Source organism: Tachysurus fulvidraco, chromosome 6 (assembly GCF_022655615.1).
Source record: "Tachysurus fulvidraco isolate hzauxx_2018 chromosome 6, HZAU_PFXX_2.0, whole genome shotgun sequence".
Classification (NCBI taxonomy): Eukaryota; Metazoa; Chordata; class Actinopteri; order Siluriformes; family Bagridae; genus Tachysurus; species Tachysurus fulvidraco.
Window position 1 is genome coordinate 3,438,080 of NC_062523.1, and position 20,879 is coordinate 3,458,958.

The 20,879-nt window shown below is 41.9% G+C and overlaps 1 protein-coding gene and 1 non-coding gene across 2 annotated transcripts in view; both read left to right on the forward strand.

Annotated features, from left to right (window-relative positions):
- Positions 1-1,267: 1,267 nt before the first annotated feature.
- vwc2l (von Willebrand factor C domain containing 2 like) overlaps positions 1,268-20,879 on the forward strand; it is a 52,165-nt gene continuing 32,553 nt past the window's right edge. Inside the window, exons 1-2 of the mRNA XM_027171610.2 lie at positions 1,268-1,400; positions 6,130-6,530. Of these exons, the coding sequence (XP_027027411.1) occupies positions 6,147-6,530 (384 nt within the window). The 5' untranslated portion in view covers positions 1,268-1,400; positions 6,130-6,146. The remainder of the gene's footprint in view (positions 1,401-6,129; positions 6,531-20,879) is intronic.
- Positions 12,589-12,681, forward strand: trnar-ucu. The gene is made up of 2 exons: positions 12,589-12,625; positions 12,646-12,681. It is a non-coding gene; the product is annotated as a tRNA-Arg (tRNA).

Genomic DNA, 20,879 nt, shown 5'->3' on the forward strand with positions numbered 1-20,879 from the left:
TTCATCCCGAGATTATTACGGATGATTACGTGTCAGTCGCAGATGTTCAGGAGGTTTATCCCATAATATAATATACATTTTTAGTTCAATGTATTTGTTTACTGTCATTGTCTCAAGGTTTAAAATTAAGTTACTATTTATCTCTAAAATCTATCGCTACTGAGCAAGCCTGAGGCAATGGTGGCGAGGAAAGCTCCGTGAGACGGTATGTGGTAGCTTAGTAGTTGAGGTGTTGGTCTACCAATCAGAAGCTTGTAAGCTTAAATCCTAGGTCTACCAAGCTTAAACTGCTGGGCCCCTGAGCAAGACCCTTAAACCTCATTTGCTCAGATACTGTACATAATAAAGAAATAAAATTTAAGTCATTTCAGATAGGGGTGTTCCTAATGATATGAGGAAGAAACCTTGAGAGAAACCAGGCTCAGAATGGAAGCTCAGCCTCATTTGGGTGTCACACAAAGAAATGCATTTTTTATCTGAAAAAAAGAAAGGAAAAAAAATCCATACAGATGAACAAGCGGTTTATAAAATAAAATGAAAATGAAATTTCAATTCTTGACAGGAAAGACAGGTTTTTATGCTGTATGAATACGGGTATTTTAAGTTAATCTGGCAACCAATGCTGCTGTTCTCCGGTGCTGAACTGAAGCCCAGAGTGTTGAGCTGAAACTCTCCATCATCAGCACGGTGTCTGAGCGCAGCGCGGCGTCTCCACTGTATCCAACTTTATCTCTTAATTCTCACCAGAGGAAGCGTAATGACTGCATCCACTTTCAGACTGCGGGGTTTTTATTTTCAAGCCCACAGTCCGGTCCAAAGCGTCAGATATGAGACCTTTCTCCTTTTCTGGGAAGAAGGTGATTGAAATTCCGCGGATGGATGGCGAGCTAATCGGAAAACACCACAGGGAAGTCTGACATCTTTTTTCCACATACACACACACACACACACACACACACACACACACACACACACACACACGCACGCACGCACGCACGCACACACACACGCACGCGCGCGCACGCACTATTCTGGATCCTTTTTTTTTCTTGATTTTTTATTTTTTTTTTTTTATCATGTATTTTTTTCTCTGCGATATAAAGACGAAAAGGAGGAATAATGTTTATGCGAAAAGGATCGTGTCCGTGGATTTTTCATCCTCATCCTCATCCTCATCACCCAGGTCGATCTGAACCGGCTACATGGAGCATGAGCACTAATCATTCCTGATTTTATTTTTTTACTGTCTTTTATTTCTTTATATTTCTTTCTTTCTTTCTTTCTTTCTTTCTTTTTTTAAACCAAGACGGATTATTTCGGAATTGGGATTTTCTTTAAAACTCCACTGAGGAGCATCAGGAAGGTGTTTCCGACAAAGTGGAAGAAGATATCTCAACCTGGTGAGTTTAAAAAGAATTCCATATAAAAAAAAACACATTAAAAGAAAATCTTCTTCTTCACATTTTCGTGCCGACTGTCGAAAAAAAGGAACCCGAATTTCATGAGACTGGCGGAAATGTCCGGTGACGCGCAGTGTGGATGTCTGGGAACGCGCTTTACTGTTTATTATTATTGTTAGATTCTTTTCCGAAATGCAAAATGTGAAGAAAATGAACAGATGTGTCCAGATGTGATGAGTGGTTGGTGTTATAGATGGTGAAGTTCACTGCGCGGATTATTTCTCACATCTTCTCAAGCAGTTTTACGCATTTTATCCGCGAGCTGCTGGAGTTCTCTCTCTCTCTCTCTCTCTCTCTCTCTCTCTCTCTCTCTCTCTCTCTCACACACACACACACACACACACACACACACACACACACACACACACACACACACACATACACACGCGCTGTCTTCCTCACACACACTTACGTCTCTCTCTCTCTCTCTCACACACACACACACACACACACACACACACACACACACACACACACACACACACACACACGCTGTCTTCCTCACACACACTTACGTCTCTCTCTCTCTCTCTCTCTCTCTCTCTCTCTGGCTCTTTTTTCACACACACATTCCAGCTGTGTGTGTGTATAAGTGTGTATGCGTGCGTGTGTGTGTGTGTGTGTGTGTGTGTGTGTGTGTGTGTGTGTGTGTGTGTGTGTGTGTGTGTGTTATTCTTCACTGATCAACATGTTGCTGCGCAATGCATGCGCAAAGCTGCGAGACACCGCGGTGCTCACGGTCTGTCCTTTTTTTATCTCTCCCTCCATCTCTCTCCTTCCATCTCTCTGCCTCTCCCTTTCCCTTCTTCATTCGCCCAGTTTCTCAATCTATCACCTACTGTACTCCACCTCCTCGTCTCTCTCTCTCTCTCTCTCTCTCTCTCTCTCTCTCTCTCTCTCTCTCTCTCTGCCCTTTCCCTTTCTCTTTTTATCCGTCTTTAATTCTTCCTCTGTCTCTAATTTCTCACTAATCCTTTAATCTCTCTTTCATTATCTCTTCTTTCTGTCTTTCCTGGTCTCTTCTTTTCTGACTTTCTGTTCTCTCTTCCTCTCTCGTTCTTTGATGTTCCGCCACTCACCCTCTCTAATTTTGTTTCCTTTTAATTTAAAATTGCTCTATCTAAATCTCGGTCTCATTCTTTCCTTTTGCCTCCACTGCCCCTCTCTCTCTCTCTCTCTCTCTCTCTCTCTCTCTCTCTCTCTCTCTCTCTCACTCTCTCTCGCTCTCTCCATCTGTCCTTCTCTCCCTGTCTCACCATTTAGTCCTCTGTTCATCTCACCTTCCATTTTCTTCTTTCTTTAAATTTCTTCTTCTCTCACTCCATCTCTCTTCTCTCCATTCCTTCTCTATTTAAATATCTCACCAACACGTCACTCTTTATCTCTCCCCCTTTATCTCCCTTTCATTCTTTTTATTCTTTTCAGTCTTCTATTCTCTTCCCTCTCTTTTCTTCTCTTCTATTTTACTTACCATACGGCAAATCCCACCATCTCTCCCCTCATTCTATCTGCCTTTTTCTTTGATTTCTCTCCTTCTCTATCACAATTTCTCAGCATTTCATCTCTTTTTTTCATTTTTATCACTCTGTCTCAATCACTTCTTTCATCTATCCATCTCTCTCTCTTTCTCTCTCTCTCCCTCTCTCTCTCTTCATATCTGTCTGTTTCTCTCGTTCAGCCCCCTCTCTTTCCCTTTCTATTTCTTTTCACCTTTCTGTCATACTCTGTCAATATGTCTCTCTCATTCCTTCGTTACCTCTCTGTCTTTCGGTCTATCTCTTCCTCTCTGAATTGCTTATCATCTATTCATCTCTATCATTTCTCATCCCTTACCTGATATCTTTCTCTGTCTTGCCATCTCTCCTTTTTCTTTTTCTTTCTCCGTCTTCCTTTTCTCTCTTTCATTACTTTCTCTCTCTCTCTCTCTCTCTCTCTCTCTCTCTCTCTCTCTCTCTAATAAACCCATTATTCATGTTGAGTGCAGAAGCTCTCTCCTTACTTAGCCCCATATTTAGAAGGATTATAGATATTTTAGACGTTATTAGTCTGATAGTTTTCGTAAACAGAGTCGACAAACTGCCATAACATCCCATTTTCATCCATAACATACTAACGATTCTTTCTTAAAGAATAAAAATAACAAATAGCAAAAACGGTTTTGTTGCAGATAGAACATTGTCCAGCCACGATAATAAACCTTCATCTTCATAACCTTCGCATCAGACGCACGATATTTATCCCGAAACCTTTACATTCTGGATTCCGATTGGTCAGAAGGTTCATCTGCAAATCACAAGCAATTCTAATCAGTAATGGTTTCTATAGTAACAGTTTATTGACAGAGACATGTACAACAGAAGCTCCATATCATCTATGTCTAATAATAAACTGATTAAAAATGTCAGATCACAATAGAGTTTCATACTGGTTCATACTGGTTCATACTGGTTGAGACGTATGGAAGGAGTCTCCAGTGTCAGTGCTTTGTAACAGTTAATACAGTAAAAGTTCTGATCAGATTTTCTGACATCTTCAGGACCAAGGAGATTGTGATTTATATTTTATACTTGCATTTTTATGTTGTTTATTAGAGAAAGAGAGAAGGAGATAAAGTGAAGGAATGACTCTTTATAGCTCTTATAGCATCAGTCATGGCTGTTCTACACCATTAAATATAACCATACTCTCCTTGTTTCTATCATTTTAAAATAATGTGAGTCATGACCTCTGGAGTATGAAAATAATATTAGCCTCTTCAGAGCATTTGTGCATCTTAAGGACCATGACATGACATCACCCGGTAGGTGGAACAGAAAAGAACAGCCACTAGAGATTAGAGTCATAACCTTAACTGTAAAGTATCCATATCCCTATTCCTGACCCTACTCCTATTTATATTCATATCCATATCCCAATCCCTGACCCTACTCCTATTTATATTCATATCCCTGACCCTACTCCTATTTATATTCATATCCATATCCCTATCCCTGACCCTACTCCTATTTATATTCATATCCCTATCCCAATCCCTAACCTTACTCCTATTTATATTCATATCCCTGACCCTACTCCTATTTATATTCATATCCATATCCCAATCCCTAACCTTACTCCTATTTATATTCATATCCCTAACCTTACTCCTATTTATATTCATATCCATATCCCTATCCCTAACCCTACTCCTATTTATATTCATATCCCTATCCCTAACCCTACTCCTATTTATATTCATATCCATATCCCTATCCCTAACCCTACTCCTATTTATATTCATATCCCTATCCCTAACCCTACTCCTATTTATATTCATATCCCTATCCCTAACCCTACTCCTATTCATATCCATATCCCTGACCCTACTCCTATTTATATTCATATCCATATCCCTATCCCTAACCCTACTCCTATTTATATTCATATCCCTATCCCGACTCCAATTTATATTCATATCCCTATCCCTAACCCTACTCCTATTCATATCCATATCCATATCCCTGACCCTACTCCTATTTATATTCATAACCCTATCCCTATCCCTACTCATATCCAAATCCATATCCCTAACCCTACTCCTATTTATATTCATAACCCTATCCATATCCCTAACCCTACTCCTATTTATATCCATATCCCTATCCCTATCCCTAATCCTATTTATATCCATATCCCTATCCCTAACCCTACTCCTATTTATATTCATATCCCTATCCCTAACCCTACTCCTATTTATATTCATATCCCTATCCCTAACCCTACTCCTATTTATATCCATATGCCTATCCCTAACCTTGACCCTGTCTATATCCATATCATTATCGCTAACCCTATTAACATTGATATACCTATCCCTAACCCTAACCCTAATCCTAGCCCAAACCATAACCATATCACTAACCTTATGCATATCCCTAGTCCTTTCTCTATCCCTGTGCTTAACCCCTATACCCTTAACCTAATTCTATACCTATATATAAATAACCCTATCTCTACATTACATTACATTACATTTGCATTTAGCAGACACCCTTATCCAGAGCGACTTACGTTTTGTATCTCTTTTTTTTATACAGCTGAGCAATTGAGGGTTAAGGACCTTGCTCAGGGGCCCAGCAGTGGCAGCTTGGTTGATGTAGGAATCGAACTCACAACCTTCCGATTGGTATCCCAACACCTTAAGCACTAGGCTATCACAACCCTAACTCTATCACTAACACTATCCCTAGACCTAAACCATCCCAATTCCTAGCCATATATCTCTGTTAATCCTCAACCATATATCTCCCTATATCCCTATGCTTAGCCCTATCCCAAACCCAATCCCTAACCCTAACCCTAACCCTAATTCTATAGCTATCCCCATCCCTAACCTAAGCTCCATCCCTAACGTAACCCAAACCCTAATGCTAACTCTAACCCAGGTTAACAGTTAACTTCTCTTTAACTTTAACTCACACTGCATTGTTGTTTGAATTCGTTGTATTTTCATACATTTTATGTCCTATGAAAAAGTATAAAAATTAAGAAAGCTCGTAAGCTTTTTTTACATTAACCTTTGAAACCTTTCAGTGTAACTTGCTGCTTATATGTAAGTACAATATTATATGTGTCACATCAACCAGGATATATTTAAGTGGATCATTTTGCTCTGGTCTGATTGCTCCAGGCCTGGCGAGGCGCAGGATGGGCCGTCTCCTGGAAGTGAGCTGCATGCTCCTGCTTGCCCTGACTACGTTTGTGTCTTCAGCCTCTCTCGTTCCCGAGGACTACGCAGCCGACGAGGCCGAACACAACACCAATGATGTACTGTTCGATGACTACCGTGGCAAAGGTTGTGTGGATGACAGCGGCTTTGTCTACAAGCTCGGCGAGCGCTTCTTTCCTGGCCACTCGAACTGCCCATGTGTGTGCACCGAGGATGGACCCGTGTGTGACCAGCCCGAGTGCCCCAAAATCCACCCTAAATGCACCAAGGTGGAGCACAATGGCTGCTGCCCCGAATGCAAGGAGCTCAAGAACTTTTGCGAATACAGAGCCAAGACGTACAAAATACTGGAGGAGTTCAAGGTGAGATGCTGGTTGGTTTCATTCTTGTTTTGGGTTCATGCAGTGTGTGTGTGTGTGTGTGTGTGTGTGTGTGTGTGTGTGTGTGTGTGTGTGTGGACCTGAGAGTAGCAGAGCCAAGAGAATAAGGTTTGGTGAAAACATGAAGTATTTACTAATTCTGATTGGCTGTACTGTTTACTAATTACTGATAGAGTACGGGTTAGGGTTAGGGTTAGGGTCAGGGTCAGCGTTAGGGTTAGGGTCAGGGTTAGGGTCAGGTTTAGGGCAAGGTTAGGGTTAGGGTTAGGGTTAGGAGATTGTGATGTTGTGAATCTTAGAAAAGCAGCATCTGTACATTGAAAGGGATTGAAAGCTAATTAAAAAGTGCAAATACTGTAGAGTGTTCTTAGTGAGATTTTGCTTCTTTGGGTTAATTAACACTAAGACAGACCACTAGGTGGATTGGTGACTCTAAATTGCCCCTAGCTATGGTAACTGCTGTACAATTCAGTGTTTGCGTAATAGGCTCCAGATCCACCACAATTCTGAAGCAGATACTGAAGATGAATGAACGAATACAGGGCTGTCAAGTGTTACGCATTGAGAGTGACAGTCACGCATTTGAGTCTTTTCTCACGAGTCTTTTTTTAATCATATATTTAATAAGCCGCAGCACCCAAAACGTATCATTCCGCACCGCTGTCTCTATGGAACCGGGCAGGAATCGAGCGCGTCTCAGTTCTTAGTCAAGCCGGACATTTATCAGCCAATCAAAAAAAAAAAGAGGCTACACACTAGCCAATCAGATAATAGCACTATTGTATCTGGGTAAGATTTAACGCAACAACCAATGTAAAAATTGTGGTTGCCTGGGGGGGCGGGTTAGCGGGGGGGGGGGGGGGGGTTGGAGATGTCACGCCTGCCTGTCTTCAAAACTTGAGAGCCCTGTGAATGAATGAATGAATAAATTAAATAATTAATTAATTAATTAATGTGCCGATAAAACCTATCAAAATCAAATCCCCGAAGAAGTCTGTGTACATCCAGTCATCTGACGACAATGTGAAAGTGACCTCCAGCTCTATATTCTAGTAATAGCACTGATAATTATGAATGGAAACACTAAGGAAGTATTTGCCACTCCCAGTATTTTCATTTCTTATCAATAGACTTTAAGCACAAAATGAAGCCTAATGCAGATTCTGAAAATGATCCAGACTCTTTAGCCTGCCTGGTTAAATTGAGTCAATATGGAAGTGAGGTGTCTGGGCCATGTGATCTGGGCCATGTGATCTGGGTAAACACCACACCGTCAGAGTAACATCACGCGATAAATTGAACTCCTACACCGTCGACCGCCCTTGCAGTCTGCCCATATGTGAAGCCTATCTAAAGCTCATCCATCACCATAAAAGCAACCCTATCGTGTCTGTGCAATGAGCAACAATCCACCTGACAAAGTAATCCATTTGCTTTCTGTGTGCATCAGTGAGCAGATTTCTCCTTGTTTTAAATTTAGCTTGTTTATATTGATCTCATTGAGATGGCGAGCCAATCAATCATGCGCAGAAACACTCGACATATCTAAAGAGGCCTGTCAGTCTGTTACGGATGCCTCGGCATCGAGTGTCGCTTTGATCAACGGATGCCAGGGACGCTTCAGAAGTCCATGTTCATGCATTAATGCCCCATGAACAAATCAGCCAAGAGCATCCTTCATAAAAAACTTTATAACTGAGCTAAATATCACTAAATATTGCTTTTCATTTATAACACTTGCCTAAAATCTACCAAACATTTTCTGGAGCACTTATCATACAGTACATACTGTAGGGTCTGGAGTCTATTACAGAGGACTTAGGGACTAAATTTGATGGAGTGCTAACTCATGTTAGGGCACAATTGCATGCCACAGACAATTTAGAGATGCCCGTCAGCTTACAACACAGGTCTTTGGACTGGAGAAGGAAACAGGGCTAAACAGGGTAGACCAGTGTAAACAGAGCAGAGGTAAGAGGTAGGACCCAAACCTGAACTTCAAGTGTGCACGGCAAACATGTGAACCACAAAGCCACTGTGTTGCCCGATCTTATATCAAACAGCTGATTTCAGAGTCTCCAACTTAATTCTAAAAGTTACATTGATATTTACACGGTTAAAGTTCCCCATAAGGGGACACGGTGGCTTAGTGATTAGCACTTTCGCCTCACACCTCCAGGGTCGGGGTTCGATTCTCGCCTCCACCTTGTGTGTGCGGAGTTTGCATGTTCTCCCCGTGCCTCGGGGGTTTCCTACGGGTACTCCGGTACTCCCCCGGTCCAAAGACATGAATTTGTACCAGCTCCAAACGTCCTCTGTGTACAAATGAGATACTATGATAAAATACTGTTTTTGTAAGTCACAAAATAAGTCAAAATAATGAAATATTAAGTAAAAAAATACTGAAAAATGATCTGAAATAAGATATTGTGTTAAAATAAAGATTTAGTCATTCAAAAGGATCAAATAATCTATCAGAATTACAACTTCGTAATGAAATAGGTTTAAAAATGAGATACGGTAAGATAAATAATAAAGAAATAATGAGATAATGTTTAGAAATACTGAGATACTAGGTCAGAAAAATGACCTAACTGACCTTGCAGTCCAGAGCGTCTGTATCTAATGCAGCCATTCATTAGACTGGAGACGGATTGCGTGTGTTTTGCATAACACACAGATGTTATTTATCGAATCCCAGACTTTTACTGTACGTCCCTGAGCTCCAGATCTAATTTAAGGCCTCGAACGGCGTAGCACAGATGACGTCAGTGGAAGTTCTGCACGGCGAATCTCTTCGAGCTGGAATGTGATCGTAAAGCATGTAAATGTTGTAAGAATTAATCAGTGGATCAGCTGCAGGATGGAGACGGAGTTTGATACGCATCGGTGATCACTAGCACCTGTTTCTACAGACTTAATCCAACACTTCTGCTGGAAAATAATCAGTCTACATGATTAACCGCTCTATCAGCTACGTCAGATTACAGCCGGAGTCCAGCGTGTTAGATCGGATTAAATCGGCACCGCTTATCAGTCGCCGGTGAGGTTGTTGTGGCCGGTTTTCCGTTAGATTAAAAGGGCAATAACACAAACGCAGAGCTAGAAAATGTTTCTTTTATAATACAACTATCGAACACGCTCTTTTACTGTAGAAATGATACAGAACAGAGGAGTTTAACGGGCCTTGTACCTTTTTGTGTATCATTTATTTTTCACTTCCAAACGAAATTTTTAAAACAAAAATTTACTTATATAGCTTTTCATAATCAGACACAAAAGAGCGGAAGTGTGTGGTTGATCCCCATTGACTCCCGCAAACATGTTGCCCTATTACACCCTATTATACCCTTATTACCCCATCACTCTTGTTTCCTTAATAAACACTTAATAGTTGTTTTTTTTTTTACTGGCTTTTGGATTATCGCCGAAACGAACCAACAAACCTCATGAATCTTATATATCGTCGCTGTCGGGCGGAAACCTCCTATGTCCAAATTTTGTCAATTTCATATTTTTTCACATAAAGATGCTATCGGTCCCCACGTGGGTCTGTTATTTTTACAAGTTATTAACCATCTAAAGTCTTGAAAATAGCTTTAGCGTGGCTCAACGTGGCCGTAGACTTTATTGAACACCGCTGGCAGCATCGACGTCTGTGTCCGTACCGTTCTTATCGATGACATCATAATCTCGTATCTCCGTGCTCCCGAGTCATAACGCTTGTATCTCCGATAAAACGTGACTTTGGGAAAATGTTGTGTTAATGTTGGTACACAACAGTGCAGTATATGATAGCAATATAAGGTATAATAACAACTTTAACGATACAATGTTTAATAACTCAAAAGAATACGGCGTTTTTTTAAATTTCCTGAAAAATAATGGTTTTGGAGATACGAGGATTCCGCCCGATAGCGACGATATAAACTTTTATGGATGTCGAAGCCTTAATACAATCAGAAAGATGTAAATCTCAGTGTAATAAATTACTGAACACTTTACTTAATGTGTAGGGTTCTAGGGTCATGAAATCTAGACATGGCATGTTTAGGACAGCTGATATAGTTGGAATAAGCCTCTTTATATGTTTATTTAAGCTTACAGTACATCAGTTATCGGTAAAAACATGTGCTTCTTAATGCATTGTAAATGTATAATAACGTCCTGGATATCCTTATAATCAAATGACAACAAAAACATCAAAAACGTCTATGTTTCTTTCCATGAAGTCGTAAGGTTTAAATACAAACCCCAGCCTCGAGCCTGTAACTATTCCCAGTGACATTTTACTAAGAATGAAGCGCATTTGTGTCCTTTCGTCAGGGTCGGCTTGGACACTAGGGGGCGTTCCAGCAGTGTGTGTTATGTGTTATGTTTTGTGTTTGTTTCTTGTTGAGTCCTTGTTGTTTGGGTCGTTTGGGTGTCTCTCGGGACTGTGTTTGGTGTTTTGTTTTATGATCGTGACCCATACTCAGAATTCGTTCTCTGCATTTAACCCATTCAAAGTGCACACACACAGCAGTGAACACACACACACACACACACACACACACACACACCGTGAACACACACCCGGAGCAGTGGGCAGCCATTTATGCTGCGGCGCCCGGGGAGCAGTTGGGGGGGTTCGGTGCCTTGCTCAAGGGCACCTCAGTCGTGGTATTGCCGGCCCGAGACTCGAACCCACAACCTTAGGGTTAGGAGTCAAACTCTCTAACAATTAGGCCACGACTTCCCCACTTTATTACTGTATTATATTAAAACTCCTGTTTTCGCTATCGACATATTTAGGTCTGATTTTTCACTATCGGAGGAACACTGTTCCACTGACATCCTTTTTTATGTGAAATATCTGTCCAAACATCACATTAACACGTATTAAATACGGATAAGAACATGATAAATTGACAGTAGATTCCCGTTTAATAAGAGTACACCGTATCCGTAAGCTTCACCGACGGTTTTCCTGTCATGGATGACGCGGAGAGTTTTATTCCTAAGTGAACTTTGCTATTAAAAGAAAAATGTCATATTAATATTTCAGACTGACAGAATTTTCCTTGACATGACACGATATTTCAGTTTGTTTTGTATCTGACTAAAAGAAGAAAATATACCGGATAATACTTGCTATAGTAAAAGATTAAACGACGCAAGTGTCGTCTGAAAAAGCTTTACAAAATCTTGGCATGAGCAAAGATGTGTTCATGTGACCCGAGAGTAAAAGCGTAAAAGCCGTGCAGGATTTCGCCCGAAACTCGGCTCCTGTTAATGCGTTCGGGAAGCAGAAAGTGGACTAACAGGAAGAGAAAAAGCCGGAGGGAAGTTCTTACGGAAATGGAGTTTTACGGAGTCTGAGCCAGGACAAAACCCGAAGTGCTAGCGTGCGGTTCGGTATCTGTTCAGATTACTTATTTATATAGCGTAAATTTCACTTCATCAACATTAAACCTAACTGATTCCACGAAGCAAGAGACGCTTCCCAAAGTTAATGAGCCTCTTGGCAATCACTGAGGGAGAACGTTCATTCCTTTAAGTGCTTTTTTCCCCCTGGGCTGAATGTTCTAGCATCACATTTTACTTCCTTCAAAATAATAATCTTTGATCAAAGTGACATGTTTGCTTACGTTAATATTTCAGAGTTAGCGTTGACGAGCACTGATTTTTCGCCGTGTAATTCGGCGGATTTACGTTGGTCACATTGTGATTTGTGTTTTAAATATATATATATATATATATATATATATATATATATATATATATATATATATATATATATATATATATAGAAAATTTTTTTAGAAAAACTTGGAAGAAGTGGGCGGGGCTTATTTCTGACATAGTTAACATCAGGATACGATTAGAATTATAATCAGAAACTGTGCTTAATGTGACTCCTTCCTGGTTTGCTCAGCTCCGCCTCCAACAACGTTCTAATAGATAGTCATGATTATTATAAAAATCTAAATGAAGCTGCAACCAACTAATAGTATTAGGAGGCAACAGGGTTTATTGGTAAGTCCAACCACCGTCGTGTGGCTCTGTGGCGCAACGGATAGCGCATTGGACTTCTAAGTAGCACTGATGTGAAGTGATTCAAAGGTTGTGGGTTCGAGTCCCACCAGAGTCAAAATTATTCGGCAAGTCGTGGCCTAGAGAGTCTGACTCGTAATCCTAAGGTTGTGGGTTCATACTTAGCTGTATGTCACATCACTTTTTCACTTTCAACCTTATAAGTTCTGTTTATGCTTCATGGGTTTTCTCCAGATTCTCTTGTTTTCTTTCCAGTCCAAAGACACACTGTACACTGTAGGATGATCGCCAGCTCTAAATCCTCCCTACGATTTCCATTTACGGTATTTTAGATCCATAGCGACATACATTTTTATCTCATTTTAGAGGCCTTGCTCAGGGGCTCAACAGGGGCAGCTTGGTAGGCCTAGGGTATGAATTCACCACCTTGTGATCTGTCCAAATCCTTAACCACTGAGCAACCACATGCCCACTCGGTAACTCACACCTTATTCCCAAAGTCCCCAGGGATGGAGTCCCTTCAGGTTCCCTGCTACACTATGTACAGAAAATAGATTGATAGTTCATTGGTATGTTTGGGGGGGGATTTTTGAGGCAAAGGCAGCAAAATTGTTCTATGTCAATGGTTGTGAAAACTGGATCATCTTAACCAGTTAACTTAGATTTATCTAAACAGGATTAGCTCATATTCTCTTCTTTCCTTTGGGAGTTTGTGTTATTAGTGAGCTGCTTGAACACAAAATCGGTGACATTTTCGACCACATTTGTTGTTTCCTCCTTTTAGCGTTTCACTTTAACATCTTTTAAAAAAAATCATAGGATCAAAATAGGATCGTCATCCATCCATCCATCCATCCATCCATCCATCCATCCATCCATCCATCCATCCATCTTCTACCGCTTATCCGGGGCTGGGTCGCAGGGGCAGCAGTCTAAGCAGGGATGCCCAGACATCCCTCTTCCCACACACTTCCTCCAGCTCTTCTGGGGGAATACTGAGGCGTTCCCAGGCCAGCCGAGAGACATAGTCCCTTCAGCATGTCCTAGGTCTTCCCCGGTGCCTCCTCCCGGTTGGACATGCCCGGAACACCTCCACAGGAAGGCGTCCAGGAGGCATCCGAAACAGATGCCCTAGCCACCTCAGCTGACTCTCGATGTGGAGGAGCAGCAGCTCTACCCTGAGCTCCTCCCGAGTGACCGAGCTCCTCACCCTATCTCTAAGGGAGCGCCCAGCCACCTTGCGGAGGAAACTCATCTCGGCCGCCTGTATCCTGTAATCGGATCGTCAGCTTGATGATATTTCTTTTGAAATATTTACGCCTACATTGGCAGAGGAATTATTAACAAGGCTTTTAGCTAGCTGACAAGATGGTCGCTTTAAATAATTAGCTTGGGTGGTTTGGCCACGTCAAGCACGATTTTGCTAATTAGGGACTTTGGGACTTTCTCAGTCTGACGTGCCGTGGTGTAGAGCGTGAGTCTTATGAGCTGTGTGTTATAAAGCATGGAACCTGATGTAAATCTGTGGATGTAACCTGGGCTGGGACATGGGTTTGGGTTTGTCCTGGTGCCTGCAAGGAACATCTAAGCACCCATGAGCTTCCTTCAAGAAAAAAGTCAAAGAGATAGACATGAAAATTTTAGTGTGGAAAGAACCGCAAAGAATAACTGACTTTTGGCTTTCCTCTTAGATTTTGAGTTTTATTGGTGTCTTGATATCAAAAGTAAAGACTGAATCTCTCACTAAAGCCTCATTGACCTTCCCAAGTGGATGTTTATCTTCAGAAGCAGGCTTTTAACTCTTTGCAATAAGAAATGTGCAGCATTTATAAGCAAATTCCCAACGTACCTTTCAACTCCAATCCCCATTCAGAAAATGAACATTTCTTAAGCGGTGGAAGATGTGAGTTACACATGACTGTCGTCATAATGCAAAGTGCAAGAGGATAGTTAGATAATCCATCTATCCATCCATCCATCCATCCATCCATCCATTTTCCACTTATCCTACACAAGGTCACAGGGAACTTGGAGTCTATCCTCGGGGACTCAGGGTACGAGGCAGGGGGACAAACCTGAAACACACACTTATACACCCTTTCACACACTACGGACAATTTAAAGATGCCAATCATCCTACAGCTCATGTCTTCAAACCCAGAGGAACATAGAAACTCCACAGGTTGGAGGAGCCAGGGATCAAGACCCAAACCCCAGAGGTGTGAGACTGATGCATGAACTACAAAGTCTCCATGTTCCCCATTTTGTATAATTGCTCATATATTTTGATTAGTTATCTTTAAGATCTGGGCGGGTCATGGTGGCTTAGTGGTTCGATTCCCGCCTCCGCCTTGTGTGTGTGGAGTTTGCATGTTCTCCCCGTGCCTCGGGGGTTTCCTCCGGGTACTCCGGTTTCCTCCCCCGGTCCAAAGACATGCATGGTAGGTTGATTGGCATCTCTGGAAAATTGTCTGTAGTGTGTGAGTGTGTGTGTGTGAATGAGAGTGTGTGTGTGCCCTGTGATGGGTTGGCACTCCGTCCAGGGTGTATCCTGCCTCGATGCCCGATGACGCCTGAGATACAGTAGGCACAGGCTCCCCGTGACCCGAGGTAGTTCGGATAAGCGGTAGAAAATGAGTGAGAGAGTGAGTAAAATAAATAAAGATATGATCTAACATACATCCTAGATTTACCTTTTTTAGGTTTTCTGAAAATCTAAATAAAAGATATTGTCTATCTATCAATTTTTTTTAAACCATATACATTTAAGCTTGAGATATGGAGGTATTGAATAATTCCTCCATCCATCCATTTTTTGTACTGTTTATCCTACACACACTCACAGGGAACCTGGACCTGTCCCGGGGCACTCAGGGCACCTGGACAGGATGCCAACTCATCGCATGGCACTGAATCATATCCAAATAAAATTTCTGCCCAGAATGTTGCTTTCCATCTGGCTGATTGTAAAGGTGGTGGGTTTTTTCTTCTCCTAAACGACAGTAAACAAAGCTTTTGACTAAAGATTTGATTTTAGTAACCAGATATTTGTTGAAGTCACAGAATATTTCTTCTCATCTTATTGTTCCCTATATTGTTCCTTCATTATACTTTTGGGATGAGCGGCCATGTTGGTAATCACGGCATGTCGCTGCTTCTTTATGTGGTTTCTTTAATCTATTATTATTACAAATTTGTTTTAATTGAAGGTTAAGATTTTCACATCACATTGTAATTGTAATAGTTATAATAGTCGATAATAATAATAGTCGTGTAATAGTCGAAGATTTAGAATCGGTTTTAGATCAGATTAGATTTAATTAATAGTCCCCTGGTGGTCCAACAGCATGATCCCACGCTCTCATTGGGGAAGTCGTGGCCTAATGGTTAGAGAGTTTGACTCCTAACCCTAAGGTTGTGGGTTCGAGTCTCAGGCCGGCAATACCACGACTGAGGTGCCCTTGAGCAAGGCACCGAACCCCCCAACTGCTCCCCGGGTGTCGCAGCATAAATGGCTGCCCACTGCTCCGGGTGTGTGTGTTCACGGGGTGTGTGTGTTCACGGGGTGTGTGTGTTCACAGGGTGTGTGTGTTCACAGGGTGTGTGTGTTCACGGGGTGTGTGTGTTCACTGCTGTGTGTGCACTTTGGATGGGTTAAATGCAGAGAATGAATTCTGAGTACTTAGTCGTACGTCACGTCTCTTCACGTCACTTCACTTCACTCATAGTCGCGGCCTGGGTTCTATTTCCAGGCAGGTCGCTAATCAGGCCAACAAAGCGTCCACTCTCAGAGCCGGTCGCAAGTCTGGATAAAATGGGAGGGTTGCATCAGGAAGGGCATCCGGCATAAAATATGTGCCAGATCAAATATATGGACCAGATGATCTGCTGTGGTGACCCTGAACAGGGAGATCAAGAAGAACAACAAGATTACATTTAACTTTATTGTCAAGTTAACCAGAAGTTCACGAGTAGCAAAATTTATAATAAATTACGATGAAAGAGATACAGCTATGGGGATAGGGATGTTCTTTAGCAGAAACCTGTAGTGTCCTGTAACACTGTAATATGATATCCTTTATTTATTTATTTATTTATTTGTTTATTTATTTATTTCCTGGACATGTAGTTTGTTGCTCGCAGCTGGATGTTCATTGAAATACAGATTAACTATGAAAAATTAATAAAGAGATTAAAGACGTACACAGAGTCTTTAATGGCCTTCTCGTCTGTTTTTTTTTCATTATCAGCACAGCCATATTTTGGCGTTTCACTATAACTTTTTATGCTCCTACATCAAACCCAGCAGGAATAACAAACCCCCGGCAGGAAACAGAGATGAAAATACGTTTCTGCTTCGTCCGTTTCACAGACGGTTTGCGCCAGGAATTACGTATGCCGGGGGTCTCGTCTGCTCATTTGTGTCAGGAGAGAATGTCAATCTGTCTCTTTGAATCAGACACGGAGAGCACCGAGGTCCAGCTGTGAGACGGGAAACAAAACGGCATCGCGGATCCCGAGAACGGCTCCAATTAAGACGAGCCGACAGGGTAACCTTTGGCGAGGGCCAAACTGGCATTTTCTTTGGCATCTCTCTCGTCCAGGGCCAGACCTAAAAAAAAAAAAAGGATGGTAACCTTCTGATGTGTCAGTAATTACTGCAGATTACTGATAGATTTCATTTCAAACACATTAGCAGGAAATTTGCTTTAAGCATCAGGAAATGCATGCACTAATGCCAAGACTTTATTAACAGTGACGGTGATGATTTATCAGATTAGGATGTTTGATATCCAACAGATTTGTCCGTGTTGCCAGAAAATTCAAAAAACATCAGAACATACGAGAAGATTTTCTGAAATAACTTATAGGTAGATTTAATGCTGCACTATTGCAACAAGGGATTCTGTACAAACACTGTTCATTCATTCATCCATCCATCCATCCATTCATTCATTCATTCACTCATTTATTCATCCATTCAGGCGTGCATCCACCAATCTATCCATCCATCCATCCATCCATCCATCCATCCATCCATCCATTCATCAATTCATTCATTAATTAATTCACTGATTCCTTCCTTCCTTCCTTCCTTCCTTCATTCATTCATTCATTCTTTCTTTCTTTCAACTATCCATTCATATATCCATCCATCCATCCATCCATCCATCCAATTCATTCGTTCATTCATTCATCTGTCCATTCATATATCCATCCATCCATCCATCCATCCATCCATCCATCCATCAATTCATTCGTTCATTCATTCATCTGTCCATTCATATATCCATCCATCCATCCATCCATCCATCCATCCATCCATCCATCCATCCATCCAATATTCTGTTCAATAATCTGTTCAGTCATTCATTCATTCATCCATTTATTAATACATCCATATATCCATCCAACCATTCATCCATCCTTCCACTCATTATTCATCCCCAGTAACACATTAAAGGGCAAGACGTAGCCTAATGGTTAGAGAGTCTGACTCGTAATCCTAAGGTTGTGGGTTCGAGTCTCGGGCCGGCCACGACTGAGGTGCCCTTGAGCAAGGCACCGAACCCCCCAAACTGCTCCCTGGGCGCCGCAGCATAAATGGCTGCCCACTGCTGTGTGTGTGTGTGTGTGTGTTCACTGCTGTGTGTGTGTGTGTGTTCACTGCTGTGTGTGTGTGTGTTCACTGCTGTGTGTGTGTGTTCACTGCTGTGTGTGTGTGTTCACTGCTGTGTGTGTGTGTGTTCACTGCTGTGTGTGTGTGTTCACTGCTGTGTGTGTGTGTGTTCACTGCTGTGTGTGTGCACTTTGGATGGGTTAAATGCAGAGAACGAATTCTGAGTATGGGTCACCATACTTAGCCGTATGTCACTTTCAAGTGAAGCCACAATTCAATTAACTTTACAGAAATATAAAAAAATGATTAAATTTATATGTATTTCTAATGAACAAGCCTGAAGGCAACAGTGGTGACTCCTCAAGATGATAAGACAAAGAAACCTTGAGAGGAACCAGTTTCAGAAGGGAACCTCATCCTCAGCTGGGTGAGACCAGAGAGTTTGATTTCAAACAATGTCAGTGTAACCAGGAGCCTTTAACCAACTTATAACACTTATCAGTGTAACCTCTAAGTCCTTATCGATTTAACACTAAACCCTTCCTGGTGATGGCATCAAATATCCCATGATTAAGCCCCGAGTGTAAAGCTGACCGGTGCCGTACTCTTCAAGCGGTTCTATCTGCAGCAGGCTGACTTCAGAAGAAAATACAACCAAGATTTTGCTCTGAGATTATTATGAAACCTTTTTGATTTAAGTTTTCATATTGCTGCATGTTCTCCGTCGATGTGTACGCGATTAATTTGGCTAATAAAATACTTTGTGTATTAGTTCTTCAGTAATGCTGCGTATAAACGTACGTACGAGCAAAGCCGAGTTATCGTTTTTCTTCCATTCCCAAAAAAAACGCTGTTGTGGAAGTTCTGAGGTTCGAGAGATTTAAAGAATAAAGTATAACACTGGTAGACATGAGTAAAAAAGGTTACACAATTTATTGTGCTTGGCTGCACAGCAGGACCCGACACTCCACATGTAGCATGAGAGATGAAGGGCCAAGATCATTGATTACATCAAGGTTTTTATAGACAGAACCCAAGAAGAACAGAAGATAAGTAAAAGCATAACATCATCAATCATCGGCTCAACATTACCTAATGCATCTCCTGACCAAGCTAATCTGACCAGGCCAAGGTCTTCTAGAACAGTGGTCCCCAACCCCCGGTGGTACCCTCAAATGGTACCGGGCCACCCAAGGAACATTAAATCATTCCCATTTTATTTACTGTGGTGTATTTCTCTCAGGTTTGTGTGACTTTGCATGGACGAGAGGTTAACCGGGAGCTGAGAGACGTCACCTAAAGCCGCACCGATACCGTGCATGCGCAAAATATCATGATATCGGGCCGAGTTTAGGTGACGTCTGGAGCTGAGCAGCTGCGAGCGGCAGTGGTGTTGTAGCTTTGGTGGAGAGAGAAGGTGTGTATCGCTCTTCTCTCTGTTCACCGGTACTTTGTCATGTTTAACAGTGCTTGGTGTACGTGTATATTGTGTTTGCTCAAATTTAACTCACAAATTAGCAAAAATGAGCACGAAACAGACGTCGTTAGAAAGTTAGAAACTCTGTCGGTGTTCTGGATTAAAGTCATGGTGGAATACCCTGAGATTGTCACCACAGCACTTACATCCCTATCGCCATTTCCGACATGCTATCTGTGTGAAGCGGGGATTTCTGCAGTGATGGCAACCGAAACAAAACAATGGAATAAACTGGCAGCTGTACACAGGGTGTATCCTGCCTCGATGCCCGATGACGCCTGAGATAGGCACAGGCTCCCTGTGACTCGAGAAGATCGGATAAAGCGGTAGAAAATGAGTGAGTGGGTGAAAGTGAATTTGACTGATAATTTTCTGAGTCATTTTCAGTGTTGTAGTCATGGTAGCAGTCGTGAAAGTGAGCTCGGATCTCATGTTGTTTGGTATTTACTTGATAAAGTCTTGTGTCACTCAGGAATCCCAGTGGAGCCACTTAACACCTGGCCAACTGCAGTGATTCTGCGCTGAATTGCCTGAAGCTTTGAGGCAAGTTCAGATCCCAAAGCCTGTGGGCGAAGGCTGCGGTGTAAGCTCTAAACGAGCTCAGCCAAGCTCATGGGATCTCCAGACTGATAGTGACGGTGATTAGAGTCGATGTGCATCTCGCAGCACCTTCACACAATGAAAAGAAAAAGAAAAAAAAAACAGACACCGCATATAGATCTATAGCTCTGGGACCTCGGGGCATTCAGGCGCCGACTGATTCGGATAACTCCTGCCGTTCTCAAAGTGTTCGAATCGTCTAGGGTTATTGCCTAATTTTCCACGCTTGTGAAGTTCAGCCTCGACGCGTAGATGGCTGAGCTGCGCATGAATGATTTTTCAATCAAGAGTCGCGTCCGTGCCAACTTCGATACGAAGCACAGGGCGATTTGTAACTAAAAAAAAAATCAGCTTGGAAAAAATAAAGCTTAATGAGGAGGCTGATGAAATAGACCTAAATGAAATGATGGATGGGTCTGTGCTCAGCTTAAATGTCAGCGTCCACATCGACCGAACACACAAACCCCCCACACGCACAACACATTGTCTTGGACTGCTCAAATACCTACAACAGAAACACCTATAAAAAGCACCCGAAATTAGACGCTCCGAATGACGTCCCGGTCTACTCGCCTGAAGAAACGTTTTAATTTCACAC